This window comes from Phyllostomus discolor, chromosome 4 (assembly GCF_004126475.2).
Source record: "Phyllostomus discolor isolate MPI-MPIP mPhyDis1 chromosome 4, mPhyDis1.pri.v3, whole genome shotgun sequence".
Classification (NCBI taxonomy): domain Eukaryota; kingdom Metazoa; phylum Chordata; class Mammalia; order Chiroptera; family Phyllostomidae; genus Phyllostomus; species Phyllostomus discolor.
This window is the reverse complement of record NC_040906.2, coordinates 98451626-98478316: the sequence shown is the minus strand read 5'-3', so window position 1 is coordinate 98478316 and position 26691 is coordinate 98451626. Positions and strand designations below refer to the sequence as shown.

The window sequence follows — 26691 nt, the reverse complement described above, 5'->3', positions numbered from 1 at the left end:
ACCTTGGCAATTTTAAATAGTGCTGCAATGAACATAGGGTTGATTATATTTTTTTGAATTAGAGTTTTGGGTTTCTTCCGATGTATTTCTAGAAGTGGGATTGCTGCGTTAAAAAGCAGACCCATTTTTAATTTCTTGAGGTATCTCCATACTACTTCCCACAGGGATTGTACCAATCTGTGTTCCCACCAACAGTGCAAAAGGCTTTCTCTTTCTCCACTTCCTTGCCAGCACTTATTTACTGATTTATTGATGAGAGCCATTCTGACAGGAGTGAGATGACATATCATTGTAGTTTTATTCTGAATTTCTCTGATGATTAGTGACATCAAGCTTCCTTTTATGTCTACTGGACACCTGTATGTCTTCTTTGGAAAAGTGCCTACCTTAGGTCCTTTGCCCATTTTTCAACTGGACTGTCTGTTTTTTGCTGTTGAGTTTTATAAGTTCTTCATCAATTTTGGATATTAACTCTTCATCAATGAGTATGTTCTCCCATTCTGTGGGTGACTTATTTTGTTGATGGTATCCTTTGATGTGTAAAACTTTTTAGTTTGATGTAGTCCCATTTGCTTATATGTTTCTCCTGCCTGGGGAGATATATCTGATAAAATATTGCTAGAAGCAATGTCAAAGAATTTGCTGCCTATTTTTTTTTACTGATTTTTATGATTTCAGGTCTAACATTTAAATCTTTAATCCATTTTGAACTTAGTCTTGTGTGTAGTGTAAGAACGTGGTCTAGTTTCATTTTTCTGCATGTACCTGTCCAATTTCCCCAAAGGCATTTACTGAATAAACTATCTCTAGCCCACTGTATGTGCTTGCTTCCTTGGTTGAATATTGACTATAAAGGTGTGGGTTTATTTCTGGGTTCTCTGTTCTGTTCCATTGATCTATGGGTCTGTTTTTATGCTAGTACCATGTTGTTTTGATTACTATGGCCTTATAGTATAGTTTAATACTAGTGTGATCCCTCCAACTTTGTTCTTCTTTCTCAGGACTACTGTTGCTATGTGGGGCCTTTTGTGATTTCATACAGATTTTTGAAATATTGACTAGTTCTGTGAAATACGTTAGTTGAATTTTAATAGGAACTGCACTGAATCTATACATTGCTTTGGAAAGTATGGATATTCTAATGATGTCAATTCTTCCTATCCATGAACACAGTATGTGCTTCAACTTACTTGTATCTTCAATTTCTTTTTTCAGTGTATTATAATTTTCCAAGTTCTGGTATTTTGCATCTTGGTTAGATTTACTACTAGGTATGTTTTCTTAATTTCCCTTTCTGTTAGGCTGTTATTGGCATAAAAATTCAACTGATTTCTAGATATTAATTTTGTATCCTGCTACACTGAAGAATTCATTTGTCAGTTCTCATAGTTTCTCAGTGGAATTTTTGGGGTTCTCTATGTATATGTTATCTGCAAATAATGACAGTTTTATTTCTTCCTTTCCAATTTGGATGCCTTTTATTTCTTCTTGTCTGATTTTTGTGGCTAGGACTTCCAATACTATGTTGAATAAGAAAGGTTAAAGTGGCCATTCCTGTTGTGTTCCTGATTTTAAGGGGAACGCTGGTAGTTTTAGCCTGTTGAGTATAATGCTGGCTGGTAGTGAGTTTGTCATATCTGGCCTTATTATGTTTAGGTATGTTCCTGCTATTCCCACTTCACTATGAGTTTTTATCATACATATGTGCTAGATTTTATCAAATGTGTTCTTTGCATCTATTGATATGATCATGTGGTTTTTACCCTTCCTTTTGTTTATGTGGTACATCACATTTATTGATGTGTAAATGCTGTATCAACCTTGCATTCCTGACATGAATCCCACTTGATCATGGTGTATGATCTTTTGATGTATTGCTGTATTTGGTTTGCTAATATTTTGTTGAGGATCTTAGTCTCTATGTTCATCAGGGATATTGGCCTATAATTTTCTTTCTTTGTAATATATATTTGGTTTGGAATTAGATTAATGCTGGCCTTGTAAAATGAGCTTGCAAGTATTCCCTCCTCCTAAATATTTTGAGAAGGAGAGGTATTACTTCTTCAAATACTTGGTAAAATTCACCTGTGAAGCCGTCTGGGTCAGGGTTATTTTTTTCTATTCATATAATTATGTATGAATGTAATTACTCTCAATATATGAAAATTTATCTTGAGAGTTAAAAAAATATCTTGAGGTTGGATGTTATTTGGAATATCTAAGTATGTTTAAAAGAGAGCTGGCTTAATAAAGACTAAGAAAATACTAGAGTATAGTACTGCTGAAAAGCAGTCCTCATTAAGAGAATAAGGCTTGATATCCATAATTACCTTTAAATGTATTAAATATGCTTAACACTGTCTGGCATTTTAAAATTTATTGAAGAGTACCTCACCTTCAGGAGTTTGCTACAAAAATAAAGATAACAATTATAATAAAGTACACTTAGTATTTCAGTTAAATCTGTATTCTCCCTTATATATTCAGTTCCTACCATCTCCCAAAATCATGCAGTACTATGAAACAAGAACATTAACGTTGCACAGGTACTCAAATATTCTACATAAATCTTAAAAAGTCCACTTTCATTCATATGGTTAGTTAAATAAGTATTATAGATGACTTAATATTGTGAAGATGGCAGTATTCCCCAAATTGATGTACAGATTCACAGAATGCCTGTCAAAATCCCAGCTTCTGTTTTACAGAAGAACAAAGTTCGAAGATTCATTTCCTGATTTCACAATTTACTATAAAGTTACAGTAATCAAGACTATGTGGCACTGCACTAGAATGCCATTCCACCACCTCTACAAATGACACACACAAAGAGCAAGCACCACAGCCCCACTACAGCAAATCCTGCTCAACAGTTCCTCCCTTGTAATCTTGTCCAATCCTTGCACCTATCAATTTAAGGGTCAATCCCTCCCATTGATGTGCTAACAGCAATCAAGTCTCAAATGCAACAGAAGACCACATACAACCCACACAAGGGACACTCATGGAAGACCCAGCTCAGGTGACCAGTGAGACTATGTGACTGGGCCCTACAAGACACCTACTACATTAGGGCCACTCTATCAAGACTAAGAGGTGTAGTAGCTCTACGTAAAACAGAAACAAACACAGGGAGACCATCAAAATGAGGAGACAGAGAAACATGTCCCAAATGAAAGAACAGGACAAAACTCTATAAAAAGAACCAAACTAAATCTACCAGACACTAAGTTCAAAACATTGGTTTTCAGGATGTCCACTGAATTTAGGGGAAAGGTAAATCAACTCAGTGAGAACTTTAACAAAGAGCTAGGAAACATAAAAATGGAGATAGGAAACATAAAAAGGAACCACTCGTAAATGAAGAATAACTTAATGAAGAATACACTAGAGGGAATCAATAGTAGAGCAGATGAAGCAGAGGATCAAATCAGCAATTTTGAAGACAAAATACCAAAAACAAAAAACAAAAACAAAAAACATCACCCAATGAGAATAGCAAAAAGGAAAAAAATTCGAACAAATGAGGAGAGTTTAAGAGGCCTCTGAGATAGTATCAAGTGTACCTACACAGTCACATCATAGGGGTACCAGAAGAAGAGAGGGAAAGGAACTGAAAACCTACTGAAAAGGCTCTGCAACATGCCATAAGAAACAGACATAAATCCAGGAAGTGGAGAGTCCCAAACAAAATAAACTGCAAGAGACCCACAACAAGGTGTATCATAATTAGAATGCCAAAGGCTAAAGAAAAAGAATCTTATAAAAGTAGCAAGAGAAAATGACTCACAAGGGAGCTCCTATGAGGCCAGTCAATTGAAACAATGTAGGCCAGAAGAGGTAAGTAAAATTTCTCAAAGTGATGAAGATCAAGTACCTACAACAAAGATTACTGTACCCAGCAAGGCTATCATTTAGAATTGAAGGACAGATAAAGAGCTTCCTAGATAAGAAAGTGCTAAAGGAGTTCAACACCACCAAACCAGTATTATAGGAAATGTTAAAGGTATTTCTTTAAGATAAAAAATATGAATAATAAATGTCAATAACTACATACCTATCAGTAATTACTTTAAATGTAAATGATTAAATACTTCAATCAAAAGATATAGGGTGGCTGAATAAGAAAACAAGGTCATACAAGATCCATATGCTGCCCACAAGACAGCCACCTCAGATCAAAAGACACACAGACTGAAAGGCATGGGAAAAGATAGTTCATGCAAACGGAAGTGAAAAAAAGAAGCTGGTATAACAATATTTACATCAGACAAAATAGACACTAAAACAAAGGCTGTAATAGGAGATACTTCTACTTCTAGGTATTTATCTGAAAAAACCCTACACACTAATTCAAAAAAACACATGGATCTCTATGTTAATTGCAGCATTATTTACAATAGCCAAGAAGATACCTAAGTGTCCACTGATGGACAAATGGAAAAAGATGACGTAGTACGTGTATGTGTGTACACACACACACGCACAATGAAATAGTACTGAGTCATAAAAAATAAACAAAATCTTGCCATTTGTGATAATGTGGATCTAGAGGGTATTACACTAAATGAAATACGTCAGACAGAAAAAGACAAATATTAAATACCATATAATTTCACTTATATCTGGAATCTAAACAACAAAATAAAGAACAAGCAAAACAGAAACACTTGCAGGTACAGAGAATATTCTTATGGTTGCCAGATGGCATGGGACTTGGGAGGATGGGTAAAAAAGGTGAAGGGATTAAGATGCACAAATTGCCAGTTACAAAAGATGGCCACAGGAAGGTAATGTACAGCATAGGTAATATACTCAATAATATTGTAATAATTACATGGTGTCAGATGAATACCAGACTTATTGGGGTGATCACTTTGTATGCTATGTAAACGTCTCATCATTAGGGTGCACACCTGAAACTAAAATAATACTGTACGTCAACTGTAACTGAAAAATGAAAAATTATTTAAAAAACAAGACTATATCATACTGGCATATGGAATAGAATACAGAGACCAAAATAAACATATTTATGATCAAGAGATTTTTCAGCAAGAGGATCGGCATTATTTAATGAGAGGAAGAATAGTCTTTTCAATAAACAGTGCTAGGACAACTGTATGTCCTCATTCAAAAAAAGTTTTTAGTATTTATGCCATAAACAAAAACTCAAAATGGATCAAAGACCTAAATGTGAGAACTAAAACTATAAAACTTATTAACAATGTTTTCTTAGGTATAACATCAACACACAAGAAAAAAATGAATAAATTACTTGCATGTGCCACAAATGATACCATCAAGAAAGCGAAAAAGAACTTTTTACAACTTAATAATAAAAAGCCAATACAATTTTGAAAATGGGTAAAGGATCTGAGCAGACATTTCTCCAAAGATACACAAATGGGCAATAAACACATGAAGAGTTGTTCAATCCCATTAGTCATTACGGAAATACAAATTGAAACTACAATGAGATACTTTATACTTAACAGAATTGTTAGGAAGGACAGATAGCAAACCAAAGCAAAGAGGCGGGAGGGAAACATGTCTTACTCATTAATTCAGCAGTCCTGAGCCTGGTCAGCAAGACTGCCAGGTGTTCTGAAAAAATCACAAGAAAAACCATAATAGTGTAGGAGGGGAGCCCTTGAAATTCTGTATGTCTCATTTCTACTATCTGGGAAAGTAAGTCTTTGAAACTGTTTTAATCCCAAGGTCCAGAGAGGGACCTAGAAGCTGGCTACAAGCATTCAACCCCTAAAATCCCAACAGTTGGGGCACTCAGACTAGCTTGGTGCCTGCCTACTTGCAGCACTGTGTTCAAGTGTATTTTATAAATAAACTTACTATCTCATTTCCACTATTTTACATGTTTTCTCTCACCTGAATTCACCTCTTGAAAGTGAAAGAAATACTAAGGAGGGGGAACCCTCCCAACTCAGGCCTCCCCAGTAACAAAATGGCTAGAAGAAAATGGCTTTAATTTAAAAAAAAAAAAAAAAAAAAAAAAAAAAAAAAAAAAAAAGGACAATACCAAGTGTTGACAAAAAAAAAAAAGTAGGGAAATTGGAACCCTTAGACATTGTTTGTGGGATGGTAAAATAGTGTGGCTACTTTGGAAAACAGTCTGGCAGTTTTTCAAAATGCTCTCCAAGCCCTGGCTAGTATGGCTCAGTTGGGTGGAGTATTGTCCTATAAACAAAAAAGGTGGCAGGTTTGATTCCTGGTCAGAGTACGTGTCAAGAGGCAACAGACTGATGTTTCTCCCATCCTCTTTCTCCCTCCCTTCCCCTCTCTCTAAAATTGATAAGGATGTGCTTGGGTGAGGATTAAAAAAAGTTCAAGATTATTGAGGTCTGTGTCCAAACAACCCAGCAACTCCACTCCCCGATATATACCTAAGAGAAATGAAAATATATGCCTATACAAAAAAGTGTACATGAATGTTTACAGTAGCATTATTCACAGCAGCCCCCAAAAGAAACAATCTCAATGTTCATCAACTGGTTCATGGATAAATAAAATGAGGTATGTACACATGAAGTATAGAATGTTATTTAGCAGTAAAAAAGGAAAACTGATACATGCTACACCATGGATGGATATCTTGGAAATATTATACTAAGACCATATTGCATAATTCAAGTTATATGCCATGTCCATAATATGCAAAACTATATAGAGAATGGTATCCCAGGGTTGAGAGGGGGGAAAGAAACTGTGAACTGCTAACTGATACAGAGTTTTTCTTTGGGGATGAAAATATCATAAATTTAGGACTGTAATGATGCTTGTACCAATTCTGAAAATATACCCACTGAATTATACATTCTATGTAAGTGAATTCTATGGTATGTGAATTATATATGTCTAACAGATGTTAAAAAAAAAAATAAGCTAATGTTAAAGGTATCTTAAGAAACCCTGTGCTGTTTAGGTATATCAACCTCCACCACCCCTATCCCTCCAAGCCCTAAAGCCATCTATAGGTTTGACTGTTCCAGATATTTTATATAAAAGGAATTCTGTAGTATGTCATTTTTGTGACTTCTTTCACTTAACATAATGCTTTCAAGGTCATTTATATTGTAGCATGTATCAACATTTCATTGTTTTTTATGGGTTAAAAATATTCAGTTGTATGTACATACAAATTGTGGGTTTTGTTTGTTTTATGACTATTCAGATTTCTTACCTCTGTAAAAAAATTTCATGTTTCCATCAACACTTGGTTTTCTTATGGTGAGAAACCTAAAATATTGTGTCAACTATATGCACATTATTATAAAGTAGATCTTTAGAAGTTGCTCATCTTGAATGAGCAATGACCCATTTTCTTTCCTCTAGTCCCTAAAAGCACCATTCTACTTTCTACTTCTAAGAGTTGACTACTTTAGATACTTGATATAAGTGGTATCATGCATGGCATTTGTCCTTCTGTGATGGATACAAGTTGATGGGCATTTGGTTTTTTCATTTTTGCACTACTATGTATAATGGTGCTATAAACATTCCTACATATGTTTTTATGTGGACATATGTTTTTATTTCTCGAGTATACACTTAGGAATATAACTGGTAAATCACACATTAACTATATTTAACAGGGCTGTAAATTTTATATTTAAAGGACTGCTAGACTGTTTTCCTATTTTATATTTTCAACATTTTGTGACGGTTCCATTTCTACACATCCATCACTTTTACTTTTATCATTTGACTTCTTGATTATAGCCTTATTAGTGGTGTGAAGTGTTACTCATTGTGGTTTTGGTTTTTTGAAGATGAGGCTTCAGAAACTGAAACAGAATAATGTGATTTGAAATCATAGTATCATGGATTCATGGAATCCTGGGGTTAGAGTCATGAAAACAGACAAACCTTTAGTCCAATCTCCCTTAATTTTCTGTAACTTTAAAATGTTCTCATCAAATGCATTCTTTTGAATTAAATGTATCAAATACATGGATGTGACAAAGTCAGGTAGAAAAGAACTTATAAAAAATAAAGCCATCTTTCTCTCCCCTACCCTCTTCATCCTACACTTAACAACCAAACCAGTCATCATCTGTGTAAAGTTTTAGTTTTTCTGATTAAATATATACATTAAATTATGTAAAGTTTTATAACTTATAGTTACATAAAATTATCTCTAATGCATAAATATTATCTATAGGCTCCCATTTACTTCTTCCTCACTTTTAGCAATTACTGGTTGTTTCTCAATGTTTTAACTTTATGTTGTTCTGCTTGATAAATATCTGAGCTCAATAAAGAAATACTGGTGGCAGAAACTGCTGGTCTCTTAAACAAACAAAAAACCAACCAATCAACCAAACAAAAAACATCCCCCCTGCCCCCCCGGCGCCAAAAACCCCCGATCCTATTTTCTCTGTAACCTGGCAGTAAGGCATGCACATGGAGGTAGGTTCGGCTAATCAGTACACCATCCTGGATGGTTGATTCTGTAGTGATTTAGGGAATCAGAAAATTGAGAGTTCTCACAATCACTATCAACCTTTGTGAGCATTAGTATCAGTGCAGCGATGGAGTTCAATGTTCAGTAGTGGTATTACAAGATTGAATTCATTGTGAGACCGTTTCAGATGTGGTTCTGTGGTCTGGATGCTTAAAATTTTATGTCATTATCATCTTGAGAAATATTGTATTTCTTAAGCTCAGTAACTTGCCTAATGCAACTTTACAAATGAACTTAATATACATAAATTAACATCAGATTTCTTGCTATGTTGATATTTAATCATCCTGTTTTCAACCCATCTTATATCTTCTACCTTTCATCACACTTACATATTTCAAGCCCTGCATCTTTGGATTTCTTCTCCCTCCATTACCACGCTTTGGGCATATTTAGGTGTCAGATTTTATTCTACCTGACATTATTCTACCATTCACCTCAAGTTCAAAACACTTAGTAAAAACTATCATTTCCTGATGGCTCTACTCTCATTATTCTCAATTATAAATTTACTGCCCTTCAAAAAATTCCATTCAGTGCAAAAAAATGAAACTCGAGCGCCGACTTACACCTTACACAAAAATAAATTCAAGGTGGATAAAAGACTTAATATAAACCGTGACACCATTAAAGTCCTAGAGGAATACATAGGCAGGAAAATCTCAGATATTTCACACAGAAACATCTTTACTGACATGTCCCCTAGAGCAAGGGACATAAAGGAAAGAACATATAAATGGGATCTCATCAAAATAAAAAGCTTCTGCATGGCTAAAGAAAACAGTATTAAAATAAAAAGAGAACCAACTGTATGGGAAAACATTTGCCAATGATACCTCAGACAAGGGTTTAATTTCTGAAATATACAAAGAACTTACACAACTCCACTTTAAGAAGACAAGCAACCCAATTAAAAAATGGGCAAAGGACTTGAACAGACACTTCTCCAAGGAGGACATACAGAGGATCCAAAGACACATGAAAAGATGCTCAATATCACTAGCTATGAGAGAGATGCAAATTAAAACCACAATGAAATAATACCACTTCACACCAGTCAGAATGGCCATCATAAACAAAGCAACAAACAACAAGTGTTGGAGAGGTTGTGGAGACAAGGGGACCCTAGTGCACTGCTGGTGGGACTGCAGACTGGTACAACCATTATGGAAAGCAGTATGGAACTTCCCCAGAAAACTAAAAATGGATCTGTCTTTTAACCCAACAATTCCACTGCTGGGACTATATCCTAAGAACCCTGAAACACCAATCCAAAAGAACCTATGCACCCCGATGTTCATAGCAGCACAATTTACAATAGCTAAGTGCTGGAAGCAACCTAGATGCCCAACAGTAAATGAATGGATCAAAAAACTCTGGTACATTTACACAATGGAATTCTATGCAGCAGAAAGAAAGAAGGAGCTCCTACCCTTTGCAACAGCATGGATGGAGCTGGAAAGCATTATGCTAAGCGAAATAAGCCAGGTGGTGAAAGACAAATACCATATGATCTCACCTTTAACAGGAACCTAAACAACAAAACAAAGAAACAAACAAAATATAGTCAAAGACACTGAAATAGAGGACAGGCTGACAGTGACCAGAGGGGAGGGGAGGGAATTTCAGGGAATAATGGGAAGGGTTTACAGGAACAAGTATAAAGAACACATGGATAAAAAATAGGGGTGGGGAGAAAATGGGAGGGAGGTGGGGAGGGATGGGTAGGTGGGCGGGCTGGAATGGGAGTAAAGGACAGAAAATTGTACTTGAACAATGATTAAAATAAAATTTTTAAAAATCCATTCATAAGGTTTAAAGAAAAGAGAAAACTGTGTAAGCTCACATGGCCATCTTGAAATAGTAGCTTAAATAGTGGTCTTTTCATTTTATACCTGCTAAATCCCAGAGTTAGCCACTTTTACGACATAAACTATTTTGGACTCTTTTGTATCTATAGCTGCTTTTTCCTACTTCCTAAATGAATATTTTACACCAAGAGGTCACTGACAAGTTAACCATAGTGTACAAACAATTTGAATATTTATCTGATCAGTCAGGAGTTCTGTGGCGGTCACTGTATCTTCGACTAGTAAGTTCCGGCAGGCAGAAAACTCTACAGGTTATCTGAAATATCTATACATCTGAGAACTTCACCATACAGGCTGTTATACTAGCACTCTTTTCCCAGCAGCAATTGTAAGATTTTTGAAATGTGAAATTTTTAAATTTTTCAGAACAAAGACTGTGTGGTACACTTTTAAAGATTTTCCTATGTGAAATTCTAATCATAAGCCCAAATAAATATACCCTCCTTCTTTAAAAGCATGGCCTCAAGGTTAAATAAGTTAAATTAATAAACTCTGGGCAAGCACTGTCTGATTAGGAATTTAACAAGTATTATATGCTTTAATATGTAACTATTGCCTGCTCAACTCAAATTACATTTTTACTGCGAATGTAACACTCAATGTTACAATGTTAATTTAGCACAGCTCATAAAAACCTCAATGGAAATGATGAGAATAGACATTTCACCACTGAACTTCACCAAATGAACCAAGTCCTAGAGGTTCATTTTTGGCTTGGGGACACCTTGGCCTGATTAAATCAGCAGTCCATTCCAGTCAGGATTTTCTCCCTTGTTAGCCCTAGCACTGGCACTGTCCTGTACTCACAAGAAAATGTTACTTACTATCTCTGGTTTGTTTTCTTACTGATAATGATATGCTTTTAATGTCTCACCTGAGGAATTCTGAGAAGATAGTGGCAGGTGATACCCAAATCCCCAAAGAAAACCAGAGTAACAAAATAGCAAAACCAAAACCCATGGATATTCATAACCAAATCACTTGAAGAGGCATTCTTGGGAACTCTGAAATACAATGGGTAAGGACAAAACAGGCTACTGTGTAACCACAATACCTACACAGTATCAGAATCTATGCAACAAGAAGCAAAGGAAAGTAATAGGGCATGTGGTTTTATAGAAAAACCTCAGAGTAGCCAAAAGATATTAATTGGAAATCACGGTGGGCCAACTGAGTATAGTGGCTAAACCTGGAAGGGATTTTGTCAAGTCCAGTAAGTGGGTAAATCCAAGAGGCCTAGATAAAGCTTAAAGTGTTGAAGCTAACTTCTATGAACTTCTGAAATTCATCTCCCAAGGCTCTCTTCCAGGACTCCATGTTGAAGAGAAACGTCTGGGAATAAAAGCAAAATTGTCAGGATAGAGACAAGGCAAAGAGAAAACTGAGGGAGGGAAACAGAGAGGAAACCTCAGGAAGCAAGCTGTTACATTTCTGAATGTTACACAAAATAATAGAAAAGAAAGCTCAGTGAAGTCAGAAGCACAGCTACCTAAAAGTTCAGGAAAACTAATCTTTCACAAAAGTGAGTAATGTTGGGAATAAGGAAATTAAGAACTAAATTTCCTCTAATAGACAAGAACCACATTGTAGCTAAAAGGAAATGATAAAGGAGACACAGTGCAGTTAAGCAAACATCCCGTGTGTAGCAGACACTCTCCCCTGGATAGGCTAGATAAGCAATGCTTTGTAGTTTTTAATGAGAAAATAGAAAACTAGCTAACTAGAGCCAGGAGATTACTAGGTTAATGAACAAACAGCCTGCCTTCCCACCTTATGCAAGAATGCTTGGTTTGAAATTCCCTCCAGCGGTCTTTGTAAGCGAATTGCTAACTGCCACGTCTGCTTCTGTATAACGCTTGCTTGCCTGCCCTATATAAGAACATAGTTGTAAGCGCTCGGCGCGGCTCTCATTTGCAGCTCCTAGTGGGTACTGTGTCGCTGGACACTTTGAGAGCTCGCCCCTGTGCAGGTTAAACTTGGCCAATAAAGTAACATCTTTGATACCCTGAAAGTCTCTGATATTTGTTCTTGCGTTTGCTGGATGCTACAAGTAACAGACTATTTAATTCATTTTGAATCTTTCCTTGTGTGTGGTGGAAGGTGGTAGTCTAGTTTCATTATTCTGCATGTAAAAATCAAGGGTGAAAAACAAGAGCAAAGCAAAAACACTTAACTGTTCTTCAGTAAACATATTGGTGGTGATAGTACTGTTATTCTGAGACTTAGCTAAGATTTTTGGTGTGAAAGAAAGGTCATAGAGATGTAATACAAGAAGCTAACTAAAAATGTTGACTTGAATCAGAATGAATTCCTAAGGTATTTTAATTATTTACTTAAAGTATATAAGCCCAATTAATGTATAACTCATTATTTAATATACAAATAATAAACATTTAATATATATTGATGCACATAGTAAACATATTCTTGATGAACTATATATTTCTTCACTGTTCATTAAAGATGTCCAGAAATAAGACCAATATAGTAACAACAAATAACCCCAGTGTTCAAGTTGGAATCTTGAAGTACTACTTGCTATTAAAAGAAAGCAAGTTTCTTAAAGAAATGGCCATTCCAGCTGTGGAGTAGAAAATGTACAAGGTGAGCCTGGAACGTCCTGCTACAGTGAAGCTACTCAAGATTATTGGGATACAGAGTTACCATATGGCTCAACAATTCCTCTCCAAGAGAAATTAAAACATATGTCCACACATACATATGTGTTCATAGTAGCAATATTGACAACCAAAAAGTAGAAACAATCCAAATGTTCATCAACTGATGAATGTATATAAAATATGGTATAATGGTAGTTCATCAAGAAAAATAAATGAAGTACTGATACATGCTATAAGACAGTGCACATTTTCAAGGTTTGCCTAAGTGAAAGAGCCCAGTCACACAGGACAACATATTGTATGATTCCATTTATAAGAAATGTCCAGAGTAAGTTGGAGGGAAGACTGGGAGAGACAGGGACAAAGGGTGTGGGGTTTCTTCTTTGGGTAATGAAAATTTCTAAAACTGATGCACAGCTCTATGAGTACACTAAAACAAACATTCAACCGTATATTTTAATAGGTAATTGTATACTTTTAATAGAAATGTATGGTATGTGAATTGTACCTCACAAAGGTGGTAAATGCAGGGCAGGAAAACAAGTATTTATCCTTCCTTTCCACTACGAACTGTACCACTGAGTGTCTAAATAGTATATGAACCACAACACTTCATTATAAAAGGACTCCAATTTATAAATGACTAAGAAATGATAGAATTAGGATATCAAAATAAATAAAAGGATTAAGGCATTGAATATCAACAGCTGGTAACACCACAAAAAGAGAGACAACCAGATATTAGGTAGCTCCTGATGAAAGAACATAACACCACCTGTACTTTTGCCAAAGGGATCTAATACGAATCTGATCAAGTTTCAGGATCCAACTGGCAATTTGCAGAGATACGAGAACAAAGGAACACTATAAACTGCACTTTGAGTATACAATGAATAAACTCCAGATAGCTGGAAACGCTTCAGGTCTAATGCCCTAGGTCTTTCAACAGATAAAATTTAGGGATAGAAGTGAAAAACCTGTATATTGAAAGTACTTAAAAGACCTATCAACTTTTTAATAATAGGCAAAACTAAACTGTGGTATTTAGGAACTCAGAATTGGGTAGTAAAACTATAAATGAACTGAAAAAAGTGATTACTGTAACAAAAGGATACTGGTTACTTTGTGGAGAAAGGGGGTTGACAGCAGAATGGGGCACATGGAGGCACTTCTGGGGCAGTTAGCAGTTTCTTGAATTTAGTGGAATTTACAAGGTTGTTTGACTTACACGTCACTAACCTATACATTTGGTGGTTTTATATGTTAGTGTTGTATTTTATAATAATAACAGTAGTAGTAGTAATAATAATGACAAGCACTTCACCTCACATATGCATGATTTTGCCTCAGCACTAAATAAAGGACACCAAATAGATGGAATGCAATAGGGTGTGAATAGGACTGAAAGGATAAGATTAGAGATAAAAATGTAGACGTCAAAGAGTGGAGTTATCTGGGAAATGCTCTAAGAGTTGTAATTTTGGCTGAGTCATAAAATCTGACAAACCACTATCATGTGAAAAACAGGAAGCACCATATAGGGAAAAAAACGGGGGTCAGGATATACAATCCATACATGCTAAGGCTGACATGTGGCAGAAAGAGGAATTAGGGACCTCATTTTCAAAGAACTTTATTGGACTTTGTTCCAATGAGGTAAGCAAACCAAAACCTGAGAGTATTTTCATTCACTTGTCTACTCATTTCCTCAGAAATCACTGGCATCAACTGTTAGTGTGCCCTATTTCTTACACATATTAGGGTAGGACAAAAGTGAGAAAACTACAGATTAGGCAACAGATGTGAGTTCAAATGCCAATCACAAAATGGCTGCTTAGATTTTGGACAAGTTACTTAGTAAATGCATGTGTTTTCTCAGGAGGGTAATACTTTAGCTGAGATAAGTAAAGTGCCTGTTTATGTAGTGGGATCTTAAATTTTCACCCATGCAATTTAGTTAAAAAAGAATTTAGTTAAAAAGGAATTTAGTCTAATAATCTCAAATTTATAATCCAGGGATCTATTTTTGGTTAGTACCTACTGATCTGAACAGCAAAGATACAAAGTTCTTTCATTATGGCAGAAGTTGTTCTACTGGATACACTGCAGTATTTCCCAGTAGTATTAATGGATTTTTGAATTTAAGATTATCCTTAGACTAAGTGTTCTATTAATTAAAAGGCAGAAGTAGAAGGGGATTTAATGAAAACCACCACTTAGATTTCACAATACCAGAGCATTAACAATGGATTATCTGATTTACAGTGAAACAAAGCAAAATTTAGTCCAATGGTCTTCAAGTTGAGAGGCCATTAGTGTCACCTGGGAAGCTTATTCAGGTGAAGAATCCCAGGTACCACAAATATTCTGATAACATAGGTCTAAAGCACAGTCCAGTAAAGCATATTTTTAATGAGTACCCTGATAATTCTGATGCAGGTAGTTGATAAATCACAAGTGGCACAACACAAAAGCTTTACACATATTGTTTTCATTGAGAGATTTCAGGGATATGAAGAGATTTTTAGAGAAAAGATACTTGTATGCATAGGGACAACTGCATGAGCTATGTAGTCTAGATTTGGTTGTGATTTTTGCTTTTGTCATTCTGTTGGTGTGTGAATTTAGACAAAATATTTTGTTTATGACTATCTGCCTTATCTGAATTAAAGAGTACAACAACTTCAAATAAACATTTAGGAACCACATGCCAAAGTAAACCCAAGAAAGAAAGACAAACAAAAACCCCCAAGAACTGTGCCCATGATTATCAGTAAATAAACATAGGGCAACACTCATCTCTAGGTAAACATGAAGATAGTGAAAAGCAAAAGGCTAGTAGATTTAACAAACTTAACAAAATTAGAACACAAACAAAACTAGAAGACAAATTAGAAAAATATGTTTATTAATATGGTTATCAAATTCATAGCAAACTCAAACAAGAAGCTAAGAAATAGTATTTCACAGAAAGGCAACATTTATTAACAAACTAAATTTAAACTTTAAATTTCAAAATGGTTCCCTAAAACCCTCAATTAAAAAAAATTACAAATGTGACCTTTGTCCTTAAGGTCCTTGAAGAATTACATATGACAAGGCAATTTCTTACCAAATATATGAAACTCACCAAGCACTCAAAATCAATCTAGTGTAAAATAACCTAGTTTTAGTCTCTTTCCCTCACTTAACTCTTCAGGTTAATGCAGGGTTTTCTCAATCTCACCACTATTGACATTTTGGACCAGGTAACTTTTTGTTATGGGGTTCTGTCCTGTGCATTGTGGGATATTTAGCAGCATCTGGCTTCTATCTATGAGATGCCACTGGCACCCCTCCCCCCATTATGAAAACCAAATATGTCTGTGGACACTGTCAATTGGGCTAACTTGCCCCCAGTTTAGATCCACTGGGTCAATCTAAATATACTATCACTTCTGGTGCCATCTTAAAATTTATTCCCCCAGAAGTAGCCACACTACCCCAACTCAGATGAGTCCAATTCTGCATGCTGCTGTGTGCTAGATCTAAGAACTGTGTGGGGAGGATTTCTGTGCTGAAAAATATACATACATATATGCCTGAACAAGCAAAATGTATTTCTGAAAGAGCACACAAATACCCTAACAACATGCTATAGGGCAGGAGGCTTAGACACCTGGATTGGAGGGAAGTTAATCATATCCCGTTTTGTATGGTTTTCATTTACTATAGGCTTACATTTGTTTTCAATAAAATAAAACAAACACCATTGTTAAGTGTGTCTGTGGGGAAGATGTATGTGGAGGAAAATATAAGGACTGATTCAAAAGAGATGTGGGTAACAAGATTTGATCCACTCCATTGGTAAACAGTTGCTGAATATCTGCTCTGAGAGGTACTGGTAACACAAATGAGCAAAGCCAAAGAGAAAGAAAACAAAAAAAACCCCTGCCTTTCACAGCACTTACCTTCTAGTTTGTAGTTTGAACGTGTGCATTGAAGGGGGGTGGTGTTTTTACATTTAACTTGATCTACATCGCTATGTTTGAGAAAAGTTAGAGCTTTCACAATAGGCAATCATATATGACAATTTTATGAGTAATGTAATTATAAATAAGCACAGTGTAAAGTGGATAAAATTTACTTTAAAGAAAGGGTTTGATCCTAGTCAGGGCACATACAAGAATCAACCAGTGAATGTATAAATAAGTGGAACAACAAATCCATGTTTAGTTTATATCTCTTCCCTCCCTCCAAAATCAATTTAAAAAATTTTAAGAATGCTATATTATCAAAGAACAGATAGTGAGCACTTTTCTAGAGAGATAAAAAACCTCTAATTTTCAAATTATACCTATTAGCCAAAAAGAGCCAAATCAATTGAGAGAAGATGAATAAATACTGTCAACAAAAAGTGGTAATCCAGAATTAGCACAAGCAAATATAAGTTTGCTTATGTATAGCAGCTGACCAATGAAACTTAGATGTATAAAATCAAGCTCAGATATGAGAAGATAATGCATTCATTCTTAAAAGTCATTATAGTCATTCCTTTAAATCCCTAGTCTTGAATATTCTTCTTAACCAACCATATACTCTTGGAACCTTAAACAGAATTGCAACACACTTCAATTTGGCATATTATGTACAGTTCTGATTGCTGCAGCTCTAAAGAGGCAAAGGAACTAAGGGAAGTGTTATGACAATAGACCATGACCAACAAAATTCAGAAAAAAGTGTGCTCTTTACAACCTGATCTTAACACAACTCATTAGGCTTGGAATATACAAAACAAACAACCATAAACTTGTCTAACCAAGTTAATGAGCAGAATTGTCTAACCGAATTAAAGAGAAACTGGGTCAATATCTAATCTAAGATTGACCTTGGGGTGGATGCTCACCACAATATACACCTTGGAGGCACTGTTGGCTCCAAGGCTTTTATATTTTACTAGATTTGTATTGAGCTTGATCCAGTAAGAGCCAATTTTTAATTACTAATCCCAATTACATAAACCTCATTGCATCCAGTGAGCAAAGGGTAGAATGATCTAACTAGGTTACATACAAAAGTCATTTACTGCTGATTGCGATCCAACTCTCCAAAAGAAAATGACAGTGGAATTCAATGACAAAAGAGTTTCTGGGTCACAAAACATGTTGAAACTGATTTTATTCTTCAATACAACAGCACTTAGGTTTTACAGAATTTTTTACTTTTAAAATTTGTCAATGTGGGAAAAATGAAACTACATAAACAGTAAAAAATATTTTAATAATTAATGCATACTTACTAAAACTAGATATAGTTTGTCACCCGTATCTTAAAATTTAAGCGTGTTAGGGTTTAATTTACTCAGTTCAATTTACTTTGTGAAAACTCAAGCTTTTTGTAAGTATACTTTGTTATCCCATTCCATTATAATCCTGTAAGTTTTTTTCTCCCAATGAGGTGAGGGAGTATGAATTTAAAAGTGACTCACATTTGAGATTACCCCATTCACCCTAAAAGAATAGGGAAAAAGGATAAAAGAATGAGGCTGTACAAGTGATGTAAGTTACACCAACAGAAGTATTAAAACCACTTTTGATTTAATAGGAAAAGTAAAAACAATCTGATATGAATGATGCAATGTTACGTTTTAAAAATAGAAATTAACATCAGATTCCAATTATCCTAATAATAAGTCAATGTAAAATGCTGAAATTTACTTACACACATAAGAACACTAAGTAGGGTAATAAAAATTAAAAATCTAGCTTTTTATTGAACAATGACATTTAAATAAAATAGTGAAAGTTAGAATGCGAGTGACCTGGAATTCACCAGTAACTTGAAGTTGAAGATGTGAAATTAAGCTATAAGCAAAATAGTTGTTTTAAAGCACACCAATCAGGCCATAGAAACAAATTATGAAAGAGGGAGGGTTCAAATCAAGAAGTGTAGTCTTATGGAGAGACCATTTCTTGGAAGAAAAAAAGTAAGCCTGATTCAGCAAATGGGACGTCTGTAGCCACATAAAGAATTTCTAGAGCTATTTTCACTTGATTTCTACCAATATTTTCCAGGGCTAAAGTAAAGCCACATTAATATTACTATTCATTAGTTCACTACTGCCATTGGAGACAACTTAAAAATTTAATTCTCTCATGCTGGCTGGTGTGGCTCTGTGGATTAAGTACTGGCCTGTGAACCAGAACCAATGGGTCACTGGTTCGATTCCCAGTCTGGGCACATGCCTGGGTTTCATGCCAGGTTCCCAGTAGCGGGCACAAGAGAGGCAACCACACATTGCTGTTTCTCTCCCTCTCTTTCTTCCTCCCTTCCCCTCTCTAAAAATAAACAAATAAAAATATTTAAAAAATTTTAATTCTCTCAATCTAAATATTATTACCAAAAAAGCTTCCTCTCTCCCCTAACACCATTATTGACCTAAGTTCTTTGCACAATACTAGGAAAATAGAAGATCAAGAATCACGCAAGTTTAAAAGAGAAAGAGTAGAAGCAACAAAGAATGCGAGACCAAAAGGCATACAAAAAAATATACAGTTCAAGATAAAACTATATGCCGATCTAATAAACAAAGTCAGACTTATGGTCAGAATATATTAAAACAGGAATCAATCTAAATTATGATGCTTTTCCTTTTAATTAAAAAAATTAAGGACCTTTCAAAGACTGTCTTCTTAGCACAAAGGTCCTAATGACAATCCACAAATAGCATAAAGTCTTCCCTGGTCCATTTTTCTACCCACACCTTTTGGAATAGCATTCTAAAATAGCTGTGATAAAAAGACCAAAACATACAGTGAGAATTAAGGTAGGGTTAAATATTTCTAAACAATACACAATTTTCTTTGTTAACAGATGCAACATAGTACCTATCTTACTCTGAAAAGAACAAATTCACAACTTTCATAAAATAAAAACTTCAACTAAACGCCATTACTAAATGTGCATATTTACAGATTATGTTCATAATCAGTGTCTTAATATTGAAGTTTTACTTCAAAATTATACCCTGTCCCCCAACGTAATGTTGGAAGCAAGGTTTGACGTTTGAATCACCAAAATTTTAAGCAACTAACACTAATGTGTGATAAATAGGAATGTTTAACATCTTAAGGAATTATTGTGCTAGCAAATGACATATTTCTGATGAATATTTAATTCTTTCAAAAGGTCATTTGAAACTAATGTTACAATTGAATTAAGTCCTAGTCACAATACTTGAAACATTAGTCCAATACAATTAAGATGTACAAAAGAATGACTAGACTTGCCCAAATTACACTTTACATTACTATTTGGAATTACTGAAATCATAAGCATAAAATTTAAATTTATATCGATTTAATAACCCTTCAACTAAAGAAATGTTTCTTATTTATCTTTTAGTTCAAAGGACCTGGCAGAGCCTAACAGTGTCTGGCAGCTTATAATCACAAATTTTTTAAAATCCCAAAAACTCTGCCAAATCAAGCAAAACATTCATCATGAGATTTACCTTCACTAGTAGAACACGAAATCCAAAAGTAAAATCCGTAACCAACTTTTTTTTCCTGCGTATCAATTCACTTAAAATTTGGTTGTAGTAAAAACTGACAATAAAATAGTACTTACGTTTCTATTGAATTTGGTGAAAGAATGGTACATATAAAACCTGTGCATATAAACAATCGCAGTGTTTATTGTAAGCTGAGAGCTGAAACGTTACATTTAGGAAATATATGAAAAAAACAAGATCTCATTTCCAAAACAATTTTGATGGAAAATTCCCGTCCACACAAAAAACAAACCAAAACTCGTTAAAATAAAGGTCGGCAGGGTGGTAGAGGCTCGACGCCAAATTAATAGTAATAACAACTCTGAGCACTTCTTTCTAATATTACTACCGAGTGAGCCCAGGTAGGATTTATCAATAGCTACAACTGACTAAACCCAAAATCAAACAGTTGAAACGCGCGCTCACATTTGTACAAAACCACGCCGAGAACATAAAGACGTCCAGTGGGTTCCCAAGGTACTAGAGAACCGCCATCAAACAGGCGAGGAGCGCGGGGAAAGGCTGCGAACACTTAACACGCCTTTCAGCATCGCTAACCTTCCTACCTCCCATCCCCTTCACGGACGGAAGACCAAGCAGCCGTGTCTCGTCTGCGATAAGCCTCTGATTCGCGTCTCGGCGGTTCTCCCATACCCCGCCACCACCACCACGCGCGGCCCCAAACAGGTTACACAACGCAGCCTCCCAAACCGCATTCCCGGACTCCTCTCTTTCACCCCTCCTCCGCTGCCCTCTCGCGGCCTTCGGAGCCCGAGCCCCACCGAAGGCAGCGGCGCCATGTTCGCGGGACACCTAGCCCAGAAACAGGGCGACTACTGAGGGGGACAGGGCGTGAGCAGCGGAGGGCCAAGAACAGGAAAGGATACACGTTGAGACGTTGTCCCATGTCCTGGATAAGGTTAGCCGCCTGCTGGCGGTACGAGAGCTCTTTATCCGCCTCCACTCCGCAGCGGCGGCTCGGCGTGTTTTCCAGCTGTTCCCGAGTAAAGAACCAGCGAGAAGAGGCTCCACGGCACGACGCCATGACACTTCCTCCTCCGCCCGCTCCCTAACCCACACCCCCACCCCTGCCGGCTCGCGGACTCCCCGCCAAGGCCGCGCGACCCCGCCCCACTGCGCTCGCCGTAGACGACGCACTGCCCCTTTTCAACCCTAGCCGCCGCCGCGCGCGTGCGCGAGGGTCCGCCCTATCGGCTTTCGCTAGTCTTTTGCTTTCTTTTTTTCCGCTCCTGCCTCGCTTTCGCATACAGGCCCATAATGCTCCGCGCCGCTTGTCATTCGGAAGCGCCCGAAGGTGGGGGTCGGCGGAAGGAAAACGTCGGCGCAGTGCATGCCGGATGTAGGACTGGCGAGGCCAAGGGGCGGGGAGGAGAGGAAGGAAGAGGTTTGATTAAGGTAGGGTGGGGAGAGAGGTAGGCGGGCGGTTGGTGAGGCGGCTGCGCTGTAGGACTGGTCGGTGGACTTGGAAATGTGGGTAGGTTCTTCGGTCCGGAGTGTGGTGGCGCTTTAAAAATAGAAAAATCTTCCTCTTCAGCTACCCGTCAGAACCTTCACTTTTCTTTGACGTTGGTTTACGCAATCTCGTAGGCTCTCCTACGCAGGACAACCTCAGCCCAACCAGTGGCTCTGGGAAGGAGCTAGTTAGGAAATTGCATAAGAAATAACGCTCCACCTGTGTGTCGCACTTGAGTGTGTTTCCGGCGTTATCTTGTTTTGAGTCCAACAACCACGCAGGCCATTGGTTTGTCTTTTGTTAATTGCTTGCCAAAGGTTATGCAATTAGGGCCTAGAGGAGCTTTCTAGAATGGGTTTCAAGTCCACATCAGCAGTGTTTTTAAACCTCGCTATGATTTTTTTTAAAGATTAGGAGAAGCAGATAGTACGAGAGGCTGCGTAAAAATTTTGTCTTTAGTATCAATACAGAAACATCGCATTCTGTTCAATTAACTCTCAAGTTCATGTAAGAAGTGCCGCAGAGCTTCACTCTGGGCATGAGTAGGTCTGTGGCTCTGAACCAATGCCTATTATGTATGAAAATTTCTAAGTTAAAAAAATTAACACTACATAGACATACTTCTAAAAGGCAACTGGTAATATTTTTAAGTGAGTTCCTGATTAAAACTTCAGGCTTTTGTCATCATTTGGGGGATCCTATGCTCAACACACTGCTGGATGTTGGGTCTGTCCCCACCACATTACAGAATCCAGCTGTTGATACGATTGCAGTAGGCAGATGTCATGAATAGTTGTCAGAATAACTCCATTTCTTGCTGGTCTCACATCTTATGCTGCCTAGAAGTTCCACGAATGATTTAAAGCGAAGTTTATAAAGTGCCAACTCCAATATTCATAATGATAAAGGCTTTAAGCAAATTAGGAATAGGAGGGAACTTCATCTTGAAGGCATTTGTAAGAACCCTGCAGCTAGCATTATACTTAGTGGTGAGAAACTAGAAACTTCCCCGCCAAGTCAAGGATATCTCCTCTCCCTACTCCTTTCAACATTGTATTGGAAGTCCCAGTAAATAAAATAAGAAAAGAAAAAGAAAGGTAAACATTGGGAAGGAAGAAATAAAACGCATTTTGTTCACAGATGACAATTGTTTATGTAGAAAATCTCCAAGTGTAAAAAAAGCTGCAACTAATAATTATAGGAATTATAGTAGTTCCTATAATTATAGAAAAATTATAAAATTAAGATTTATATATGAGCCAGTATATATCAGCAATGTGCAATTGGAGTTTGAAGTTCAAAACTTTATGGCTTACAAAAAGTAATCCTTAGGTAGAAATCTAACATGTACAGGATCTATATGTAGAAAACTACAGAATTCTGATTAAGGAAATGAAAGAAGATCTAAATGGAAGGTTATTCTGGTTCATGAATTAGAAGACTATCATTAGATATCATTTCTTTCCAATTTATAGATTCAATGTAATATCAATCAAAATTTTAAACTTATTCTGTAGATAGCAACAAATTCATTCTAACATGTATATGGAAAGACAAAAGACCCAAAATAGCCAACATAATACCAAAGGAAAAGTTGCACTATCCAACCTCAAAGCTGCAGTAATGAAGACAGCATATATTGACAAAAGAAAAGACACATGGATCAATGGACAAGAGTAGAGATCCCAGAAACAGAACCACACAAATATAGTATACTGATCTTTGACAAAGAATCAAAAGCAGTTCAATTCAGAAAGGACAATCTTTTCAACATATGATTCCAGAACTGGACATTCATATGCAAAAAAAAAAAATCTATACACAGACTTTATCTTTCACAACAATTGTCTCTATATGAAACTTGTAGAAGAAAACACTGAAGAAAATCTAGGTGCCTTTGTGATGGCAATGAGTTTTGAGATAAAACACTAAAAGCATTATCCATGAAAAAAAAAGTTGGACTTCATTAAAACTAAAGACCTTGGGTCTGCAAAAGACACTGTTGAGAGAGTGAAAATACAAGGAGAAAATCTTTGCAGCATACATATCTGATAAAGGACTTCTTTGCAAAATATGCAAAGAACTCAAAACAACAAGAAAATGAATCTTTTGAAAATGGGCTAAAGAGGTGAACAGATACAAAGAAGATATACTGATGGCAAATAAGCATATAAACATATTCACATTATCAGGGTATTCTTAAGTGTTTGTAATTGCAAGACTGGAAGCATGGTTGTTTATGACATGAGGATTTGATGATTATAATACATATATGCAATGAAATACTTAGCTACTAAAAATAAGCCATCAAAGTGTTGAAAGGAAAAAAAAAAAACCTCCCAATGAAGTACACTGTACCTGGCAAAGTCCTTCAGAAGTGAAGGATAGGTGGAAGTTTGTGAACAAGCAAAAGCTAAGAGTTCATCACTACTAGACTGGCTTCATAAAAAATGTTAAAGTGACCTTTTAAAGCTGAAAATAAAGGGCTCCAATTAGTAACAGAAAAACATATGAAAGTGTAAATCTCACAGGTAAAGATAATATGTAGTATAAGAATAATGTAAAGTGCTGGGTTAATCACATAAACTGAGTATAAGGTTAAAAGACAAGAGTTATATTAACATATCTATATGATAATTGTTAATGGATACACAGAGAACATGTAAATTGTGACCTGAAAAATATTAACTATGGGGGACGTGGTAAAATGTAGGACTTTAGGATGTGTTCAAACTTAAGTTATCAACTTTAAATAGACTTATACAAATAAAATAGGAACAGACTCATAGATATAGAGAACAAACCCACGATTGTCAAATGGGAGGGTGGTTGGGGGGCTGGCTGAAAAGGGTGAAGGGATTAAGAAATACAAATTGGTAGTTGTTGGGAACCACCCTGCTTGGTTTCAGAAGCTGTAACCCCCTCATGGCTAAGGCTGAGGGAGTGATCTTTGGACCAGAAGCCACTAAGGAGACAAAGCTTATCTCCCTGGCAGGAGTGCTGCTTCTGCTCCTTGTACTTCATCCATAACTGATCCCCAATGCTTGGTCGGTTAGCCAATGATGGGTAAGATTCTCCAATGGGGGAACAACCTAAACCAGGCACAATCACATGGGAGGCCCCCAAGAAAGGACTTGGGGCCTATAGAAAAAAGGGGGTGATAAACCCTCACCCTCAGCTTTGACAAAGCCTGAGTCCTCATTCTGTCTGCCAGAAGTCTCCTAATCTCTTGGCTGCCTTACTTCCCCTGCCTGACTTAAGCCTGAGACAATGACAGAGGGTGATGTAGCCCGTGCTGAAAAGAACGGGCTCCCCTTGGGCCATCAGGCCTAAGAAAGGATTTGCAAAATCCTGTGAAACCTGCGTTGTTTAGAATACTCTCAATTAAAGAGGGTCCAAGCATGGAAGTGAGTTTGTTCCTCAAAGTTTTATATCTCTTTAACTATCTGACCCTGAGCTCAAAATAGGCCTCAGAGTTCTTTGTTATCTATTCTTTGATCCTTACTGCCTGACAAGGACTAATGAGCTTTACCTGTATTCTTGCACAAACAAACCCAATAAAAGCCCATTGAGGAAAAGGCTCTTGGCCTGTCTTCTTTGAGAGATCGCCACCTTTCCTCCCTAAGCAGATCATGTCTTGGTAGACTTATTCTCATCCGTGACAGCTGGGGGGCTTCCTGCGGGCAGAGCCCCCCCACAGGTAGAAACAAAATAGTTAAGGGGATGTACAGTGGAGCATATGAAATATAGTTGATCGTATTATAATAACTATGTATGGTGTTAGGTGAGTACTTGAAATATTGGGGAGAACACTTTGTAAAATACACAATGCTGTACACCTGAAACTAATACAAAATAATATTGAATATCAGCTGTAATTTAAAAATAAAAAATAAATGAAATAGACTAAAAAAAAAGCTTATATGTGGAACCACTCCCAAAGTATTAAGCAGGGGAAAAAAGCAAGATGCTACTGTTTCAGAAAAATAAACAAAGGAATATGTACGTGTAAATATTTGTGCAGTCATGGACTATCTGCAAGAATACACAAAGAGGTAAAATTGGTTCTTTCTGGGACACACAGGTTGAATTTGTTTTTTTTTTTGAACTCTTCTAATGTGTTTATGTATTGACTTTTCAAAAATAAGCTTTATATTTTTTATTAGGTTTTGAGCAGTGTTGTATATTCAGAAATAGAAACTTCAATACACTTTTGTTCAATTTTGATGGGGGAAAAAGCCTCAGAATTGTCTCTTTAAGTTAAACAAATTAAGCTAATCTTAAGGAATTACTTGAGTATAGGTTCAAGTTTTCTGGTTGGAAAATATAAACTAAGTTGAGTCAGAACTGGCTTCTTTTTTAGAAGAGGTCAAAAAGATGGGCAAGAGTAGGGTAAAAAGAAGAGAATGCTTGAATGGCTATGAATGGCTGTTCTTTGGAATCTGATGGTGCTGGGATTTTTTTTTTTCTTTTGTCAGGGGTTTATTTTGGAGTAGATAACAAAGGAGATTTGAGACAAAAAGTGATTTTCCTGAGAGTCATTTTCAAGATTCTGGTAATAAGCAGTGTCATTTTAGTGCCAGAAGGGTCTTTTCAAAACTCAACTCTAGTTATGTCACCCCTTAATTAAAAACCTCATTGCTTTTTGATAGATAAATTGCTCAACTGACTTACGACCTCATGTGATCTCACCACTTTACAAACAGAAC

The 26691-nt window shown here is 36.4% G+C and overlaps 1 protein-coding gene across 8 annotated transcripts in view; it reads right to left on the bottom strand.

Annotated features, from left to right (window-relative positions):
- CCNT2 (cyclin T2) overlaps positions 1–21614 on the bottom strand; it is a 49045-nt gene extending 27431 nt beyond the window's left edge. For 3 of the 8 annotated variants that reach the window (XR_003684389.2, XM_028509197.2, XM_028509198.2), the window contains exons 1-2: positions 21396–21614; positions 20586–20667 (exon numbers count right to left, since the gene is read on the bottom strand). Coding sequence is in view for 2 of the 8 variants with exons in the window: in XM_028509197.2 (XP_028364998.1) it covers positions 20586–20667; positions 21396–21553 (240 nt within the window). In the remaining 6 variants the exon portion in view is untranslated. Of the gene's footprint in view, positions 1–20585; positions 20668–21074; positions 21094–21395 lie in introns of those variants that run through there. The other 5 variants (XM_036023658.1, XM_036023654.1, XM_036023655.1 and 2 more) reach the window with 3 other exon arrangements.
- Positions 21615–26691: the final 5077 nt, after the last annotated feature.